We start from the raw sequence: 20536 nt of genomic DNA on the forward strand, positions 1-20536 counted from the left end.
CTCTCCTTCCCTTCCCTTCCCTTCCCTCTCCTTCCCTTCTCTCTCCTTCCCTTCCCTTCCCTTCCCTCTCCTTCCCTTCTCTCTCCTTCCCTTCCTTTTTTTTTTTTTTTTTTTTCTATTTATATACATAACAATCTATGTGTATTTACATGAAAACTAGTAGGTAAGGTTTAGACTGCAAACCAACCTTTTCTCACTCCAGCAACATAATTTTCATTGATCTCCCTCTGATCTCTCAAGCACTTCTGTAAGTTCCCCAGGCTCCTGCCTGCTCACAAGAAAAAGGCCAAGTTTATACTGAGCTAGAGATGCACACACTGAGGCTGTAAGGGTTTCACAGTTCCTAGTCCTGCATTAGTCGAGTTGAAAATTCTGTATTTTAAGCCAGTCATTAGCTATTAATTAATTCCTGATGCACAAAGAGGTAAAAATGTATCTGTTTGGTGCAGTATTCAACAAGAGTACTGTTAATTTTATCATGATAAATACTGATAATTTAAACTAGGATCATCTAGACAAAGAGACTATTGACAGAAAATGGAGCTGAGACCCTGTAATGAAAATTTCTTAGGAATTTACTTCAAATAACTATAAGGCTTTTAAAACCCAATACAGTGATGAGATGTCTGGTCATTTTAAGATGACTGTGTCTGTCTTGTAATATAAAATGAAGGATCAGAGACCAACTGGCTTGTAAATAAAATACCCCAGAACAGATTACCTCCCACAGTCTGTAAGAAAAACAGAACTTGAAAACAAATGCAGATGATTGAAAAAATGCCTTACAGTGTATGCAGCTGTCTCCCAAATGGTTACTGATCATTTTACCTGCAAACATGAGATGAAGCATTTTGGATGGGTGAAAAGGCCTCATTTTCCCTTAAAAGTCTGATTTTGAGCAAATATCATAGGAGACTTGAGTGAGCCTATCTGTATGCTCTACCTGCACACTAATATTCTCAGAAGAAAGAATTGTGGTTTCCAATTGATTTTTGCAGCCAGTGTACACTTTCTCCTATGAAAATAGCAGCTGACATAAATGGGAGCTAACAGCCACTATGAGCAGAATTCTGATGTATTTATATATATAATTGCAATGGTCATTTCATGTCTTTTCGTTGTACCTGCATCCCAGAAGATGCTAGATCAATGTCCAATGTACTTTTAACAATTTGAGTCTTAAATTGTTATTTTAATATTCAATTCTAAAGATTCCTGGTTGATTCCTGGCATGACCGGAAAGGGCTTATGAAAGTGTGAGAGTTAATTCAATATTCAAACTCCAAAAAAAGGGCTTTTTTTTTAGAGCTTCTTCTTTCTGAAGGAAACCTTTAGGTTATGAGAATCTGTGCTTGGAATCCTGACAATTCTTTCTGATAGTAAGAGGAGAGCCTGATTCTCGGCATAATTGGCTGCTGAGGCACTGGTGTAGGACAACAGGAGTGCCACAAGACAGGGAATTTCTACTAACCTAAAATCAGTGTCACCAAGAGCAAAAATCAGTATTAGAATAAAGACACATTGTTTTGATACACACCCAGAAACAGTCTTGGTTTATCAGGCAGCCTGTGCTCATCAATGGGTTAACCTCTGGAAACAGCCTAAAGCCTTTTTATACTGTAGGCAGATAACACAGATACATAGATATCAGATGATCTGTGGCACAGTAAATAGATAATCTAACATGTATTATGACAAAATGACAAAAATTGCTAATAATTGCTAATAATTGCTAATATCCTATAAATAGGATTAACAAAACCTCCCCTATCAGCCAGGTCAGCTAAGATCTTCTATGGAAAGATACCAAAATTTACCACAACTTTTTGGAAATCCAAGTGTTAGTAATTAAAATAATTCTCTGAAACTGGGGAATACTACAGACTTACTTCTTCCAGCTGGGTGAATGTAATACTTTCCTCTAAGTGAAATTTCTTTTTCTTTTCTCTTTTTGTTCTTCCGAACCAGACATTGACGAGTGCTCGGATGGCTTTGTTCAGTGTGACAGCCGTGCTAACTGCATTAACCTGCCTGGCTGGTACCACTGCGAGTGCAGAGACGGCTACCACGACAATGGGATGTTCTCACCCAGCGGAGAGTCTTGTGAAGGTCGGTGTCCACAACACACGGGTGATGGTGCTGCTTGCATCACAGGAGCAGCTGCCATTTCTAGTTGCTAGCCGGCACCATGTCAGGGAAAGTTAAACTTTGACCTAAATAAATCACGGTTTAAATAAGCAGTAAATGGGAGATCAAAAAAAAGGGAAAATAAAACTATTCCTAATTTATAGGTGAGCACTGACCCACTGGAAGATGCAGTGATTTGCTAAAGATAATAAGTAAAGCCAGTATATAAGCCAGTGCTTAAATCAGAATCTCTCTGACCCTGCCTTCTGAGCGTGGCCCTTGCATAAAGAACTGGGAAAAGGAAATCATATGCTGATCAATCTCCTCCCATGCTCTTTGTGCAACTGAAGTCCTAAAATAGAAAAGCCAAGGATTTTTTTTTCCCCCCTCTTTCTCCCCAAAAGGGAGCAAAGGTTGTTTAATTTTCTCTGAAGGCTGGCTTTTATTTGCTAGATAGCTGCAAAGGAAAGCTTCGATACAAGATCAAATTACAGCGTGATAGGAGGTAATCATTTGATCTGCAGTTTGTGCTGAAGGCTAAACTAATGCAGGTGACCTCGCATTTACTGGGGGCTCATAGCCTGCACTGCAATCTGTCACTCCACAGTCACCTGGGCATAGGTCAGATTCTTTACATGTGGAAGTGGGCCTCAATCCAGACCCCTGTTTCTCTCCTTCATTTCTTGTGTGCTGAAATGGGCTGTGTTGCAGATCTTTGCCATTGCAGAGGATCATTATGCAGCTCGCACAGCCCTACCCACACTCACCCGAGTCTTTTCCTGTACCTAGACCAACCACTTTTAGAAAGCTGCAGAATAACCCTAGAGCTGGGAAGCTCTGTGACCTGGCAGGGGTTCAGGGGATGGGAGTGTGACAGGGACAAGGAAACTTGAAGGTTTTCTTTGTTTTATGAATGACATGAGAAGGAGCAGCCACTTCGTAAGTACAGAGTTATTTTCAGATGCAATTTGCCTGCTTTTAAGATTTTACGCACTGCTACTCTAAATAAAAGGAGATCAACTGTGTCTTTTTTTATCATGGACTAGTTAGGGCAAAATTAGTAGTCTTTCTTTCTTCTTCCTCTGAATATTTAAATGTGCTCACACAGTGTAAGCCTCCCCACCTTGCTGTTTAAATTCACACTGGTGGGCAGTATCAGTCCCAAAGGGAAGGCGTTGAATTAATTTTAGTAAGGCAGACACACAGACTGTTCCCTACTGAGAGCACGAATGACCTTTGCAGGATCCCCATCACCAATGCTTTATTTCAACACGTTTTCACCACAGCTGAAAGCCTGTGTTCCCAGGAGGAACCAGCAACTTGAATCAGCGACTGCTTTCATAAGTCCAACTTTCAGTGGCAAGAACGAGCTAAATGTCAGTGTTGGCTGGCCAGGTGTTATTGCAGGAAGGTGCAAAGACTTCTCAAGAAGTTGTGGTTCCCCTGATTGTAAGGTCACCCTTCTTTCACTCTTTAGGCACAAGTAATACTGTAGCCAGGCTTTTGTGGAGATACTTCTCAACACCTACCCCAAGATTTATCTTCAACTTCAAAATCCCATTTGCCTTGTGGGTTTAAGACAGTGATTTGGCACTTGCCATCTTAAGAGATACATGATCTGTCACTCAAAATGAAACTTCCAGCAGCATATCTGTTGCTAGGATGTGTGCAAACATGCAAAATGAAGCAACAACTTCTAGGCAACTGAAAAGCTAAGGAAAAAGACTGTTACATGTATGCAGAAGTGGCAATTAATAGTATATCTTGACCTTTTCCACAAGGCATTGGCAGCTCTTTAAAAGATATACACAGAGGCCAACAAGTGATTAGAATTCGTTCATAGATACCAGGAAACTATCTTCAAGTCACTAATGATGGAAAAGTTTCAGTCTGATTGATTGCAGCTCTAAATTTTGGAGTATGTAGTGATACAGCTTGAGATAGGAAGAAGGTTAGATATTTTATTGGTGTCTTACTATATCACTTTTTATTGGATTGAAGCCTGTGACATTGCATCTGGATCAGAAAATAAAATCTGAAAAAAAGATATGAAGAGACAGCTTCAAATCTATTGCAGCTGAGCTTTCAGTGCCAGAACACAGGCTGCAAAGCAGTCCTTTTCTCCAGTGGCTGGTCTTTCCACTGTGCAAAATTCCCCTGCTGGATTTAAAGACAATTTGGCCACTTCTTCAGTGTCCCCTAGGTAAGAGGTGATTAGCTGGAGATGGTGGTGGGTGGCCCTTCAGTTACTGCAATGGGGTAGCAACTTCCAGGCTATATTAATCTCAAATCTCAGTTTTTCATGTCTGAGTAAAAGTGTTTTCTTTCTTGGTTGCTCTACTGAGTCTGCCTCAAATCTGGGTCTGTCAGTGTCCCTGGAATATGTGTCTGTAGCACCACAGAGAGCACTTTTGAGATCAGTGGCAGTCACCTCCTTTGTCTCCCTCAGCAAAGCCTCCATTTTTAAAAGATACAGGTGGAAACACCCTTATTAAGATCACACAGACAAATGAGCATTTCTTTAAAAACCTTTTAACAGGAGAACCAAGTTGCCCCCTGCCCCTTTTGCAGGAAGTGGTCCCACTAGGATTCCTTGGTAGCATCAGACTCTATCCATGCTCGATAATGAAATAAGCTGCTCATCGGCTGCTTTACACATGCACTGACCTTGGTTACTGCTGCTGCTTTGGCACGACTGAGAATATCGGGTATTTAGACTAGTGCTGCCCTGGTGAATATGAAGAATAATGCACTTGCACTAGTGCAGCTTATAATCTTATTTCAGTTGGTACCTACAAGTGGTCGAAGATTTAGAGATTCCCTTGCTATTAGTTTTGCTTCACATTATGCTCCTTGGCAGATCTGTAGTGTCAGTAGCAGTGACCAGGAGAAATGTTGTGAAATGCAGCTGCAGGGCTTACACCAGAGCTCGCTGCTTCTCCCTTGGAAGCAGAATGATGTTATGCATCATCCTATTGCCAGAAAAGTGGTGAAAGGTCTGCTGCTTTGCCTCTGTAGATTTCATGGGTTTGGAAAGTCTCAAATTTTATAGAGATGCAAGTAGACATTTGCATTCAGCACGGTGTATTACCTTCCTCTTCAGCCCCCTGCAGCTTTTCTTTACACAGTCATACTGGTGCTCTAAAGCTTGTCTCTCACCTACTATTTCATAAAGAGAGTAAGCTGAGATAATAGATTTTGCAGCCTCAAGCTTCATTGTATTCAAAAACTGGAACCTCTGAGGGCAAAATCCTAAAATATGAATATTTAGGCCCAGTTTGCTCTTCAGTTCTCTGCAAGATGCTGGTTCCTTTGAATCTGTCCCCTGCAATGTCTGAAAAGCTCCTAAAATGGGTTGAAGAGAGAGGCTGTATTAGTTCATACCAGAAATAGTGCAGGACGTACCTCATCAGTTGCTGGACATCTTGCACACTTCTGTGTCAGAAGAATAGCTCACCTAATTAATTGAAGCCCCTTTGGACTTACCAGAAGCATCTGACAGATACCAGCTGTTGTTGATATATAGGATGGGAGCAAAATATCCTCACGCTCAGCAGGTATCAAATTCTTTAGATGAGACAGCTGCAAATGAAAGCATTGGAAAACATCAATCCAAAATACCCAAGCTAATTCAAAAAGAGGATCCCAGACAGAGGGGTAGGGCTCTCCTTGAACAGTTTTTTTCCATAACCCAGAATAATGAGTGATGGAGGCTAATTAGAGACCCCAGCATGTTCCCCAGCCTCACTGAAAGAACAAAGTCAAAAACGGCCACTTCGGCATTCATGTCTGTGGATCTGGAAGGCAGAGGAACTGCTTACCATCAGGATGTCTGATTTTATAGCATAGTACATTGAGTGGACTAGCATGTTCATGAGATTTCCCTTGTTTAAAACCACTGTCAATTCATAACTCTACATTTAGATCTTCGACAGTCCATCCTTCGCAAACAAACCTATTTAAAGCTTCAGTATTAGGTGTGGGAACACAACACACACATCACCAGACAGGAGGTAAATGACTTTTATGGAAATAAATCAGTATTTGACTATTCTGGAGTGTAGGCAGGAGGCATGCTGCTTGGCCTGCTGTAGGCAGTAGGTCTGCATTCCAGGGATGAGAGAGTTTCTCATCTGACATGGACAGGGTACGTGGCCACACTGCAAGGTTTGGCAATTTGAACATATTTAGTGTATCAGGAAGCAACACTTCTGTGCAACGGGTGTCACTCGCATCCAAAGCTCATCTCAGCTTTTCATCTTCCTTATCACCTAATTTCTGACAAGTGGCTTTTGGCAAGTCACAAATACACAATACTCCTCAATTCATCTGCTATTTGAAGAATGGTAACCTCAGTCAACAGATTGCTTGGAGTAGAAAAGAACAGAAACCAATCTTTCCATCTGGAAGATTTTGGGCTCCCTAACTGTTGCATGTCTTGCTGTTTTGCCTTAAGCAAGAAATAGTCCAGATATCCCCATAGTTGCCACCTTACTGAGGTAACACTACTCCCCATAGCTGAGGTACCTCAGTTACTTCAGTACTTTCAGGCTAAAGGAAGCATCCACTGTCCCAGCCCACCTAGCCCACTTAGTGAACTGTGTCTTCCTAATAAAGATGCAGAGGCCCCTGACTGTCACCAGAGCACATCTGGTAGGAAGCTTTGTCTAGGGGAGGTGCCTTCTGGCTTTATATGAACATCATGAGTGTAAGTCTGGATGTCTTCTAAGAGGAGGAAAAGTAGAAACTTATGGTCAGTCATATCAGAGCTCTTTGTCACCACCTGTAACGGTGCACAGGTTTTTCTTGCTGTGTTTTGTCCACATTCCTAACGAAGTTATTGAGTTTTTTTCATCTGTAGTTATAAATATTGTGAGTTTTTGGTTTTATTTGTCCCACAGAGTATTGAATTGACCTTTTCTTCAGCTATCCACAGTACCTCATAGATCTCTTTCCAAAACAGATGTGAGAGAGTGACTTGTCTTTTGAATGCTATTGCCTCACGTGCCTTGGATTTGAATCTCCTCTGCCGTTTTATTGCCTATTCCATCAATCAATATCACAAAATATTTCTATACCTTCACGGACAATTTTTATCTTTAGTACTTCATTGTCAACAACCTGTTTGAACAGCACATGTTCAAGCAGAGACTTTTGTGGAACTCCCTTGGGATAGCTGTCCATTGTACAGCTTGACCATTTATTGCTGCCTTTTATTACTTACTAATTAACCAGTTACTGATCTATGAGCTGAATGCCCCCTTCACTCCACAGAAGATTATTTTCCTTAAGAACATGTACTGTGCAAGGGAGCTCATCAAAAGTTTTTGAGTAAAAAAGTACATTATATCATCTGGAGCCCTCTTTTAAAGTATTTCTTAATTAGCAGTGTGCATTTACTCCGGATCTATAACACAGTGTCCTTAAGCAGTCTTCTTTCTACCTGAAAGCATTTGATGCTTTTGGCCGCTAGTCTCGTTCATTTTTTACAAGCTTCCTCCTTGTAACATGGTTCTGCTTTTGAAACTAAGCACTAGCACAGTGAATTTCTGCAGCCTATTCAGTGCCTTTAAGAATGCAGAACTTGCATGTGTTGTGGTCGTTGCTGGTCACCAGTACAGACCGGTTGTTCAGCAGTGGTGGTTTGTACTAGAGCCCACACCCTGCTCAGGGCCAAGTCAGATGTTACTTTCTCCCCTTGGGATTCTTCTCCATTTGGGATTCTTTCACTATATGCTCCAAGAAACAGTCATTAAATCTGTTATAATGTAGTCTTGGGTTGCATCCTGCTGTAGCACTAACCCAGTCTATGTGGTTCAGTTGAAAATTCATTTTTTTATGGAATTACCTGCCTTTGCTGCACTTAAATTGTAGAAATGGAGCTAGTCGTTTCAGTTACCATTACTGTTTTGTATACCATTAGTCTTGTATTTTTCCTATTGATGCATTAAATAACTTGCCTACAACTAACTCCTTTCTTTAACATATAGCACGACTTTTGCATCCCTGGGTCTCTTTTGTCATTGTAATACAGTTGTACTCTGGGATGATAGAGTTAAAAGGAAAATCCTTTAAAATATGCCAAATAAAAATGTTGCAGTTTTTAATATGGATTAGATAAATAAGAATCGGTCCTTAATTTAGCACTAGAGACATTTTGGTTGCTTTTCTGAGGCAAACCTTCAGGTCTTTTGAGACTCAATGTTCTAACATCAAAACACTCAAGCTGCTTGATTCCTAGGCAATGTGTTGTAAATAGCCTAGAGTGAATTGATATGTTTTTAAAAAAATGATATGGGAGTGATAATAATAACCCTCTGTGACTCAGTGTGCTAGAAATATGCAGCCTGTAATCCTCCCACCATTGTATTCAGCAGTAAGGCTGGGTGCAGGGCCAGGGAACACTGTCTGTAGAGGTAGGGAGTTTGGAGGGATGTTTATAGCTCTCAACAAAATGTCACTAGCATAACTCACCATTGCATGGAAATCCAGGGGAAAGAGTTAGGGGGAAATTTGCCTGCCATGGATGACCAGTGCATAAGTTTTTTGCAGATAATGACAGCAGTTTGTTGTGAGTGAAAGATGCCACTGAGAATTTAATGCTTGTAAGCTGGTGTTTCTCTTGCTGTGTGATAAACACATGGCTGTTTCCGATTAGCTTAGAATCAAGGCCTGAATGGCTTCTGCTTTGGCCTGGGATATATAAATTACCCAATCCAGAACATTCAATTTTATTAATCAACTGAAGAACTAAAGTTGGGGTTTTTCAGAATTGCTTCTGCAAGAAGAACAAGCATGGTGTCAATGATAAATCCTCTATTATTTTCAGTATCACTGCACTGGCCATTACTGGATGCTCTTGGAACACATACCCCAGCAATGTTTTCCCCATGAGCAAGTTACCAAATGCACTTGTACATAAGCACCAAAAACAGACTTACAGCTCATAGTGACTACTACTTGTTTAAAGGAAGCTATTCTTATTTACAGAAGAATTATTACAGAATCTTGTATCTCATATAATGGAGTTATTCTGAGTTGTTTAGAATTGAGTGGCCAGTTTGGTTAGATTAGATATTACTCATTGATGATGCTAGATATGTGAAAGCTTTGTAAGAAAGTGTGTTTTAAAGAAATGAACACAAGTACCTAAAAGTTATTTATCAAATATGGCTTAATAAAGAGGGTCCTGCTGTTGTTGTTGTTCTGGCAATTGTGTAACTTATAAATAAATAGATTGTTAAATTGTTAGATTATATCACTTTCAGTGTGGAGTTAAAATAGAAATAAAAACAAATAGGAGAGTAGATCTTCCATCCCTCTGCTCTGCCCAGATCAGCACCATTCAGTCCTTCCTCTTAGATGTTTGTCTAAACATCTCTAAGGCTGGAGATTCCTCAGCAGCCTCCCAGTCGTCTCTTCCACTAAGCATTTTTCATTATGGTAAGGAAGGGTTTTCCCAATTAATGTGTCCCTGACATTTCAGCTGCTTGGGCCCATGTGAACAGGCACCCAGAATTAGATTCATAATCCCAGTTGTCCTCTTACAACAACTCCAAATGATTCAGAGGATAATGAGGCAGAATGTGTGGAGATGTGAGAGGATCTGCCCCTTCTGGATTGTCTCGCTGGTAAGCAAGGTCACCATAAACCCTAGTGCAAGAAGTGCGATTTTTCTTCCAAGATCTATTAGCTGTACAGGTCTGAATATTCTTGCCAGCTTTATGCATCTTTGGATGTGAGATTTTTTTCTTCTCTCTACAGTGTCTTTTGGTGTGAGTGTTAAAAATTGTTTATGCATCGTTTGAAAAAAATTCCTTTTGTCAGACTTTATTTATTGTCTTCCACTTTGTTTACCATCCCCTTTCTTGTAGAGGGAGAACATATTCTTCCATGTGGAGAACAAAAGCTCTCACCTTGTCTTCTCTGGAGTATTCTGAATTTTTGATTTTGATTTTGGTTCCGTCCCTTCCTGCTAATGTTGTTTTAGACATGAACAATCCATTTCTATCCAGATCTTCTCAATTTATACTTTTCTCATCCTTCACAGAAGCCTTGGTAATATTGCAATACATTTTTTTTTTAAGATGAATCCACCCTTAGTGAAGACAGTATTTGAACTATATGCAGAATGCTGATTATTTATATGCTGCTTTTCATCCCAATTCATATTTATGTTAGCAACCTGTTTACTTTTTTTACTTTTTTTTTTTTTTTTTTTTGGTCTGCAGCCACATGGATTTGAATTGAGTTATTTTCCTTCAAACTTGAATGGAAGGAGCTTTCAATTCCATTGCTGAAACCAAAACTGAATGTTGTATTAAGTTTTTAAGCCGATTGTGAAAGATATGTGCATGACTTCACTGCTTATTTTGTCTCATATCGATCTGTTGGATAGTTAAATACCACAATGTTACTTTTTAATGAACTCTAATTAAAGAGCTTGGGCTGGACTGTCATGAAATTGAATTTATAATTAAACTCAGTGGAGCTACTTCTATTTACACTTGCCACAGACCTAGCCTCTACTTACTCTTGTAGTGTCTTCCACCTTTTATTTATGTCACATATTGTTGTTTACCTCATGCCTTTTCAAAGCTAACTTTTTCCAGCTAACTTTTCTCCAGTCAGATATCTGAAAAGTTAAATGAGGGCTGTTCAAGTATAAGGCAGAGTATATGCTGCTAGCTCGTCCTTGCAAAATACTTACATGTGTAGATTGATGAAGTGGGTCTTTAAAGGCACTCTTGAATTCTTTGAGATAAGATTGTTTTGAAGTCATCTACTTTTTTTCACTGGAGACATTAATTTTGTTCTTTATTCTCTATGCTACAGACAGAGCCTATAGTACTATAACACTGCAGCTTGACTAGTTAAAATATTCTAGTTTCTATATCTTAATAGATGAGGCAGTTCTTACTTAAATGAGCTTAAGGCCAGACATCACCTTTCATGTTAACTTCTTAGCAGGTGAACTCTAATGTGCTAGACAGAGCCAGCAAAAGGTTTTGAAAAGAAGTTTTGGTGCCTTTCTTGTTAATTGAACATCTCTTATGAATATAGTTTACTGCAAACTAATGGGCTTCATGAGCTAAGTATTATTTTTCATGCTTTGTTTCTTGTGATTTCCTCTTTTGATTCTACCTAGTTTGCTCAGTAGCATTTGTGTAGAAAAAATATACATGAAAACATTTCTTGTTGTTTTTATTTTTTTAAGTTAATATGACTTGAAAAATTATTCTATGAACTTGGAATTATTTCTTCCTGTGCTGAAACGCAAATTAATGTTGAGCTGAAATCTGAAGAAGCATTTATAGCGGCTGCAGAAAGACACTTTTGGTTAATTGAATGAGGTCTAAAAGGTTTGCGTGGCTGTTTTTGCAGACATTGATGAATGTGGAACTGGAAGGCATAGCTGCGCCAACGACACCGTTTGCTTTAATTTGGATGGTGGCTATGACTGTCGATGTCCCCATGGCAAGAACTGCACAGGAGACTGCATCCATGATGACAAAATCAAACACAATGGTCAGATTTGGGTGCTGGAGAATGACAGATGCTCTGTCTGCTCGTGTCAGGTCAGTAAAGGTGAAAATTAGCTGTTTCTGCAAGATGGTTGTAGGGGTGAAGAGAAGACAATAATGATTCCAGTGAAATTCCTGTTTTAGCTGCCCTTTCTGCTATGCAGCTGGTGCTACATACATGTGTTACTCTATAGAGTGTTTTGGGGAGAGCCTCCTCTCTCCAGCCTTCACAAACACAATTGTCTTGGAAAGTTTATTATACAATTCTGTGAGAAGGATCTAGTACGATTTTGTTAGCAGAGATGCCAACTTGTGTTTTCTTGGTGGAAATCAAGACTTTGTCACTCAAAGGATACTGTCTGTCTAGACACATATTGGCACTGGTTACCAAACCCATTATCACTAGCAGATGGCTATAAATATAGATGGATTCTATAGCTGAAGAGTAATTTCAGCTTAACTTTCTCAAATGTCTGCTCCAGGATGCCAATCCCAAGCTAAATGTAGAGGAAGTCCATGCAGGATGGAGAGCCATTATACACAGGTGACCAAGTACTGAGCATTTCAGAGCCTCAATTTTCATTAGCATGAATTTAATTTCAGATTACAATTCATCATCCTTTTGTAAATAACTGCACAAGACAGGACTGATCTGGGAGTTTAAAACAAGACTCACCTATAGCACCCATATGAGAACAGCAGAGAGTTAATTCAATCCTTTCAAATTTGACCTTGAGAGAAATACCCTTAGGTTTTATCATCGTAGACAAGACCTGCCTTAAGACCAGGTGAATGAAGCATTTCCACAAGACACTGAAAATGTGCAGTGATCTATGAGTCTGCAGGGGAACTTATGGTACTTACTCAGAGCGCACTGTGCCTTCTACCTCTGATTAAATTGTATTTTAAAGAAGCTACATAGTGGAAAATGTCTTGATCTGCCAGTGGCTTAGACTAGCGCCTACAAATCAGGGTTTTGAACGTGTGCAGTTGGAGTAACGCAGATTTCTGCCTTGTCTCTGTGTCTCTGTGCATCACCAGAGTGGCTATGTGATGTGCCGGCGAATGGTCTGCGACTGTGAGAATCCCACCGTTGACCTGTTTTGCTGCCCCGAGTGTGACCCACGGCTCAGCAGCCAGTGCTTGCACCAAAGTGGAGAGCTTTCCTACAACAGCGGAGACACGTGGATACAGAACTGTCAGCAGTGTCGCTGCTTGGTAAGTCTTCTGCTGCCAGCACACAAGACGCAAAGAAAACAAGGTGGGAGATACTTTGCTGTGTGTGTTTTGGTGCATTAGCATCCATTTAGTTCCACCTGGAGTAGGTACATAATTAAAATGTGTGTGTGTGTGTTGTGTGTGTGTGTGTGTGTGTGTGTGTTTTAATGGATGTTTGTCATTATTATCGAGTTCCAGTCAAAAATGTGCTTGGACACAATAGACATAGTCAAAATTATTTGATCATAAACATTTGATCATGTTTTAGCAGAGTGCAGGTAATTTGAATGCGGAGTATGTGCAAGAACACAGGAATTCAGAGACAAGTGAAGCTTTATAGGAAAATTCTAAACAAATAGGAAATTTTTATTACAGCTGATAATTTCTCAGGTTTTGACAGTGTAAAATCTATTCATTCAGACATTTCCAGTAACATAAAAATTAATAAGACTTGATACAGTCTTCAAAACAGTGAGATTAGGTTTGGAAAAAAGGAAGGTTTTTTAAAAGCTTGTGATCTTTTTACTAGGCACGCATTTTAGATCCTAGACAAAACCTTTTCTGCCTGATGCAGATCAGGAAATTACCATGACAGAAACAATCTTAAGATAAAAATGAATTGCTTTTACCTCAGGTTAATCTCCAGAGGTAAAACCTAGCCCATCTAGCAGCTTTCCTGTGTCAGAACATCATGAAAACGAGCCAGAGACCAATTCCTGTAGACAAACTTGACTTTCAGTGTTACCGTGACTAAAATCCAATGAAAAAGATTCCCAGGTGCTTCATTAAATATCTTCAAAACAAAACAACAAAACAAAAGAACCTACAGCTTGAGACTTCCATAGATGTCTCTTCTTTATTCAAGATGCCGCTTCAGTAACTAAAGTCTACTTTCCTCCAGTTATCACAGCGATATTTTAGGTGGTAACTTTTTGTTTACTTTTTATAGTGCTCTTCAGTTCAAGAAATAAATTGCAAGTTCAACATCATTGGCGGATTTTAAGATTACTTTCATTCGTAGCATCGTATGATTCAAAGAAAAAAAGCGGAAAATTGACCCAGATGAGAATTTTTATAAAATAGAAACTTCACAGTACTTTCTGCACTAAGAACAGTACAGTCAGTACCATGGCAAATTCCCAGGGATCTTTCTCACCTTTTACTCTGGAGAAATTTAACTCACCATTGCTCAGAGAATTAGATACAGTTCTTGTGAATAAATTTCTTTCCTGGGCCAAATGTTGCTTTATTTCTTTACTCCCTCCTTCATAAATCCTGTCTGCTCATTCTCTGCTCAAATGACCTGAATAAGTTTTTAGGTCAGAGATAGCTCTGTTCCCACCAAATGTTAATCTAAGACTTCTATGAAATCTTTTCTTTGACCAACAGAGGCAAAAATTTGGCCCTTGTCCAGAATTGAATGCAAGTTGCTCCCAGCTTCCAGTAACTGAAGTGAATAACTAGACGTGTTAAGATTTGTCTACAGGAGTGCAGTAACTTCCCCAAAGAATATTCTGGCTCACTGCAGGTCTCTCATTTGACCTTCTCAATTTCTGATTGAACCCATCATGTAAAGTGCAGGATTTAGACAGGAAATCAGATAATCTGGTCATACTGTCAAAAATGGGTGGTAAGTGGGTGGAGGTCTTTTCACTTTCATTCCCTGTTAAACTGTGTTGCTGATTGCTGACACTCCTGCTCCAAGCAATAGACTTGTAACCTTAGTGGGAAAAAAGTAGCTCCTTCAGAGCTGAACATATGAGGGCTTCTAATGCCAAATCAACAATCTTAATAGAAATCAGAACTAGAGGAAAGAGACATCAAAGCAATTTTGAAACATAGTCCTGTTGCAGCTTTTGCCACTTGCAGAAGTAGAACTAACAAGAAAAAATCCATATTCTGTATTTCATGGAGCTTACTTTTCAGTTGCTGAATTCATTTAGTTCAAAATTAGTTCAGTTGCAGGGTGCATTGACATAAGTTAAATCTAATACCTTTCCTGAATAGCATGCAGCAAAAAGCACTCAACTTGCTGTTCCCCACAGGCAGTGAATATTAGTGATCTCTGCACTAGCTTTTGAATAGGACCAGATAAAAAAAAAGGTTGGCTAAGGAAGATAATGCTGACTCAGAGAAACAGACAATAAAGCAAGTCATAAATCAAAACAGTAACTCATAATCTTCTCTTGTTCCTGAAACATATTTTTCACAGCAAGGAGAAGTTGATTGTTGGCCCTTGTCATGTCCGGAGGTGGATTGTGAGTTCAGTGTCCTCCCAGAGAACGAGTGTTGCCCCCGCTGTGTCACTGACCCCTGCCAAGCGGACACCATCCGTAACGACATCACCAAAACCTGCCTGGACGAGACCAACGTCGTCCGCTTCACTGGATCTTCCTGGATTAAACACGGCACCGAGTGCACCCTTTGCCAGTGCAAGGTAACGAGCAGGGCACGGGGCTGCAGGGTCTCCTGCCCGGTTGGTTCTGCGGCATATAAATGTTAATGCCCTGAGTCTGATCCCTAGATAGACAGTGTCTACACTGGCTTTAAAAGCAGAGGAGGTTAGAGTCAAAATATTTAGAAAATGTTCAGTTTTGTGAACTTCATTCTTGCATGCACTGGTGATGGCTTTAATGCACAAACAGGTCAGAAGCAGGACAACAGCCCCTGCCACAATGTGCTTGGAACAAGTTACAGGGCTTGCTTTTTCCATGAGAATAGCTCCTTTCAAATTTGATTGCAGGACAGCTCCATGCTTTCTTGCAAATGTGCACAGTAACAAACAGGTATCTAAGGTGAGACCGCAAAAAATGTGCTGTGTGTCATACTACAAAATTAATAGAACTAATCGATTTGCTCCATCAGAATTGTCATGATCTAATACTTCATGTATTAGTTACATAGGTAGTATGCTTCTAGTTACATGAGTATATAGTTTTCTTGCTTTGAAGTTAATAATAAAATCAACATAATGTTTAGAGCATCTAATAATTTTTGTAGCCAAAGGAACTCAGTTTGAGGAGAAAAAAATTACAGCTATGGGCTTACATGGATTCTAGCATCTCTTCTTCTTTTAAAAAATGCAAGAGAAGTTAAAATAAGATTTTCCTATTCAAAATAAGCCTCTAAGTAAATTGAATTATATTTTCTATAATCCAGTAGAACAGACTAAGAGTGATTCCACCATAGCCATGGAGAGAGAGACAGAAGGATTTATCCAAAGGATGTGTATCTCCTCCTGCAATTCAGCATTGAATTGATTTTTATCCTATGTCCTTCCCAAGGAGGAAACTTCCCAAACTCTAATACATTCTATCATAAATTATTTTAAAAAGGTGCACATAAAAATAGTGTATTTTACTACTTGTTCCTGGGAGAGAAAGGCAGTAGTTGGTCCTGCAGCAGAAGCTGTTCAGAAGCTGTGTGGACTGCCTGACATGATGCTGTGCACAGCAGCCCTTGTCACGGCTCTTGGGAGCTCAGGCCTTTTCTAGCAAGGAGCATCAGCTGAATCAAGTGTGGACATTTGTCTTCATGTCGGAGTTGGTCTGTGGTTAGGAGAAAAACTATGAGCTGACACAGTGGCCAATGGTTAGAAAGCCAGCTGATGCCCAAAGGATGTTGAGAGAGGTCTGCGTGCACAAGCCTGTGTTAGTGAGGGCCATAACTGGTGGCAGGCACCAGTTGTAGTGGTCAGAGTTACTCTGGAGGGAAGAAAATTAAAGAAATGGGAGCTGCAACCAAGTGGGTGAAGGAGAAGTGATTTTCCCACTGACCTGGTATTTTTCCCCCCAAAGTCCTGATTGTGCTTTGGCAAGTCACTGTGGTTTCTGTACCTTGGTTTCCCCACTGCAAAATGGCTAATTATGTGTGATTCTTCTCTAAAGCACATGGAGATTCAGCCATTCAAAATGTATTTTTCACTGTTATATTGTTAATCAATGGTGCTGCAGAAGAAATCTATTTTATACCAGTTTTCTTGATGTTTTTCTGTCTGCTGCTCCCCTTTGCCCTTTTCTCTTAAGTAAAGATTGAACTGTAAGCCTGGACTAATTGGTATTCGGAGTAAACATATACAGAGGTTACTAGATCTCTTGCTGCATTGTGAGATTGTGTGCAATTGAAACAGATACTCTGCTAAACTCCGTAGATTTAAAACAGCTCAGGTAAGAATTTGCTCTAAGAACCCATAAAAAACACCGTTGCATTATTATACGTCAGTGTCCCAGCTGCCTGGAATTAGCTATTTCAGTGGGTAGTCACAAACACGAGTCCTTGATAAAAGTTACTGTGCTGTTTAAATCGGATTTTCAGTATGTAGCTGTGCGTTCCACATTATGGGTTCTTGAATATCACAGTGCAAAACAGACAACAGGGCAGTGATGCTTAACAGAGGAGATGTAGCACTTTGTCCCTCAGCAAGCAAATCTTATTCAGCTCTCCTCACAGAGCAGTGTTCTTTTAGAAATACAATATCTGTTCCTGTCCATGGCATTCTAATATTTCAGTTCTGCATGCAGGCAGCCCTCTCCCTCCAGCTCAGGTTAATGCTGTGCTCAGTTCGTGTAGTTCTCTCATTCGTCCTGTGCCTCTTTCTGCAGCGCGTCACATGGAAGGTCAAGGCTCTGGGATAAGCCTCTCTACCCAAGCTATAGCAAAATAGGTTTACACAAATCCTTTAAGAATTCAGAAAGCCAGGCATCAGCTACAGCTGCCTTAGCCACAAAACCATTTCAAATCACAAGTGAAGAAGGTGAGCGGCAGGATTGCTCGACCTCCTGTCACAAAAAGAGTGAAAGAAAACATCTGAGTGATTCGGACCTTGGTCTTTAATCGGCCCTGGCAATTCAGTCATCTAACTGTATTTGAATTAATTTAAAAAGAATGCACACATTTTATTTGCATTGAGAGAGTCAGACTGAGGAAAGAAGTAGTGGGAATGTAGAAAACAGATTTTCTCCATCTTTTTTAGTCATATCTTAGTCAATCTGTTCCCTTAATTGCTAATATTCTCAAAAAAAAAAAAAAAAAAAGTCTATCAGAACCTTGCAAATTAGCAGAATCAAACCCAGAACTATCAAACCCTGCGAATTAACCTTTGCCAGTGTTACTGCCTGGATGTAACAATTTGAAGCACTTAGCGCTAAATAAAACTCTCAGTCTCTTCTGTCTGAGTTAAAGGAAAGCAATAAAGCCCGGAGTGCCCCTGTTGAGCAGCGCAGCGCGTGCTGCGGGCAGGCAGCCGGCACCTTTGCAGCAGCTCAGCGTCCTTCACGGATCCCAGCCTGTTTGGGCTCCGTGGCTGCAGCTTCGTGGTGCCCACAACGGCAAACTGCACCGTGAGGGGAATCACCACATCCCTCCCCGGGGTGGGAAGGGCAGGATGGCAATATCATGGATCAGATCAAAGTTGCACATGTCTCTATTTTAGAAATCTCTATGTTAAAGCTTAGTGGGTGTTTACAATTAACAGATCTTCTTAAATTGATTGAATTTCTATTCGGTTATACTAATTATTTTTTATTCTCTCCTCCCTTAGAATGGCCACGTTTGTTGCTCAGTGGATCCACAGTGCCTTCAGGAACTGTGACGCTAACGACCAGCTCTCACAAGCAGCAGTTTCTGGTTAAACAAATTCCTTCACAGAAAAAAAAAAAAAAAAAAGATCTTTAGACCAAAAATTTTACAAAATCAAAACTGAAATTAGGTTGGTTTTGTCCATCTAAAGTGCAGGAATGTGATGAACTCAGTGAGGAGTCAGAGTGAAACTCATGGGACTCAAGAAAATCTCAGATGTGTAAACCTTTGTGTGAGGTCAGGCCCAACTTCTGGCTATTTATATGTCCGAAATCATTATGCAGAATATTAGGTTAGTGTAAAATGACACACTGTAATGATGTACATAACAATGTCAAGATCAAAAATGAACTGGAAGTCTTTTTAAGCTTGAGGGTCCAACACTTGACCAGGTGCAGAGATTTTTACCTGGTCATATTTGGATCTGCGTAGATGTGCTTGGTTGCTCACTGCAGAAATTAGCAGACATTTGAGTACAAGGATGAGGCCTTCAGGAATAAAGAACATAGTGGCTAAGATGTGTTATGCACAGTATGTGCTCTGAAAAAAAAAAGATACAAGTTATTGTAAAAAATAAAAACACAAAAACAAAAACCGTGATGCACAGGCATGGCTTCTTAATGTTTTCTGATGGGAAAAGTCATCAATATTTCCTTGTTTTACTGCACTTACTATTATTTCTTGATTGAATTTGTTCAGTATAAGCTCGTTATTGTGCAAATTTAAATAAATATTTCTCTTACCTTATGTTTCTTTGCGTTGCCTTTCCTTTCCAGACAAGTCCTTGTTGTATTGTTATTGTTCTTCCTTCATCAGCACAGCTCGACAGCTCTACCTTGTAGATAATGTATCTCTCTCCTATAGCTCCTATACATGCGGGGGGTTCCGCCCAGCACATGATGCCCATCATTTCATATCTTGGCCATTCCTCTGAGAGCACGTGAATAACTTCCCATGTGGGAGCCATTACGGTGGATTGAACAAAATTATTTGAATGGATTGAATGAAACGATTTGGACAGCTGGAGAGCAGGGCCTGAGCACTGGGCAGGGCTCCCTGGAGCGGGCACAGGCCCTTGGCTGGGGCTGCATCCGCCCCGGGTCGTGCCCTGGGCTCAGGCGCCTGCTCCTTCCAGCTGCAGCCCTCGGCTCTGTCCTTCTGCAGCAGGTTGCTTGGCTTGTGCCTGTGGGACCTCTCTGTGCGTGAGGATCCTGCTGGTACTTGCTGGTACTTGCTGCTAAAGAGGCAGTCATGCATCAGGGGGGATCACTTAGGTTTGCCAACCCTATTTTCACCCCTGTACTGCTGTGACAATAAATAAAAGCAGCTACGGAGCCATGTTATTCTGGGAAGGGAATGCAGTATAAAGCTGCAGCTGCAGAGCAAGGGCTTGCAGAGCATGGATGTTCAGGGATACGCTGCAAACAAAGGAGGCAAAGCCCAAGAGGAGGAAACCACCAGATGGGCAGCACTCTCTTAAATCCTGCACTAGTAGTCTTCTCAGGTGCCTCATTTTCCCTCGTCATTTTTTCATTTCAGTTTAATAGGTCATCAAGCAATCTGAGCAGGCGAAACTTCTGTTAATATCGACCCTTTATGGTATTATGTTACAAGGGAAATCTGTGTATGTGTTTTTTCACAATGCAGAATCTTTGCTTTCCAGCAGAAGCTACTTTGCAATATTTCATATACAGGAGGAGATCAAAGGATCATGCAAACACATGAATCTGATGATGGGTAATTTTTACCAATAATTCAGTCTTACTGAACGTTGCATTGTTTTGGATCAAGAAATACAAGAGATGCCTGGCCAGTGAATGCAAATAATGCAGATAACAATAAATACAGATAACAATAAATTAAAAGTCTGAAAAAAATGCAAAAGAATAATTCATTAAAAAAAAAAGACAATATTCTATATCGGACCATTAAAGCCACAAAGATTTTCAGCCCAAATGAGCCTTTTGCCTCTTTGACACCTTGTCCATAAATAACAGCCACTCAAGGGATTTACTGTTGTGTCCAGTTCCTGGCAAGCTGCAATCAATACTCTTGAAGCACCTGGAAAAGGCGGCTGTTCTGAGCGGGGG

General features: G+C 40.3%; 1 protein-coding gene and 1 long non-coding RNA gene across 2 annotated transcripts in view; one reads left to right on the forward strand and one right to left on the reverse strand.

Moving 5' to 3' along the window:
• The window catches only part of LOC112956780, a 1852-nt gene extending 1610 nt beyond the window's left edge, over nucleotides 1–242 (reverse strand). The window contains exon 1 of the long non-coding RNA XR_003251101.1: nucleotides 188–242. This is a non-coding gene — a long non-coding RNA (uncharacterized LOC112956780). The remainder of the gene's footprint in view (nucleotides 1–187) is intronic.
• The window catches only part of NELL2 (neural EGFL like 2), a 136448-nt gene extending 117307 nt beyond the window's left edge, over nucleotides 1–19141 (forward strand). Inside the window, exons 16-20 of the mRNA XM_026050258.1 lie at nucleotides 1969–2109; nucleotides 11512–11705; nucleotides 12693–12869; nucleotides 15082–15306; nucleotides 18409–19141. Of these exons, the coding sequence (XP_025906043.1) occupies nucleotides 1969–2109; nucleotides 11512–11705; nucleotides 12693–12869; nucleotides 15082–15306; nucleotides 18409–18459 (788 nt within the window). The 3' untranslated portion in view covers nucleotides 18460–19141. The remainder of the gene's footprint in view (nucleotides 1–1968; nucleotides 2110–11511; nucleotides 11706–12692; nucleotides 12870–15081; nucleotides 15307–18408) is intronic.
• Nucleotides 19142–20536: the final 1395 nt, after the last annotated feature.

The sequence above is a fragment of the Nothoprocta perdicaria genome, unplaced genomic scaffold (assembly GCF_003342845.1).
Source record: "Nothoprocta perdicaria isolate Ctin4 unplaced genomic scaffold, notPer1 scaffold_67, whole genome shotgun sequence".
Lineage (NCBI taxonomy): Eukaryota > Metazoa > Chordata > Aves > Tinamiformes > Tinamidae > Nothoprocta > Nothoprocta perdicaria.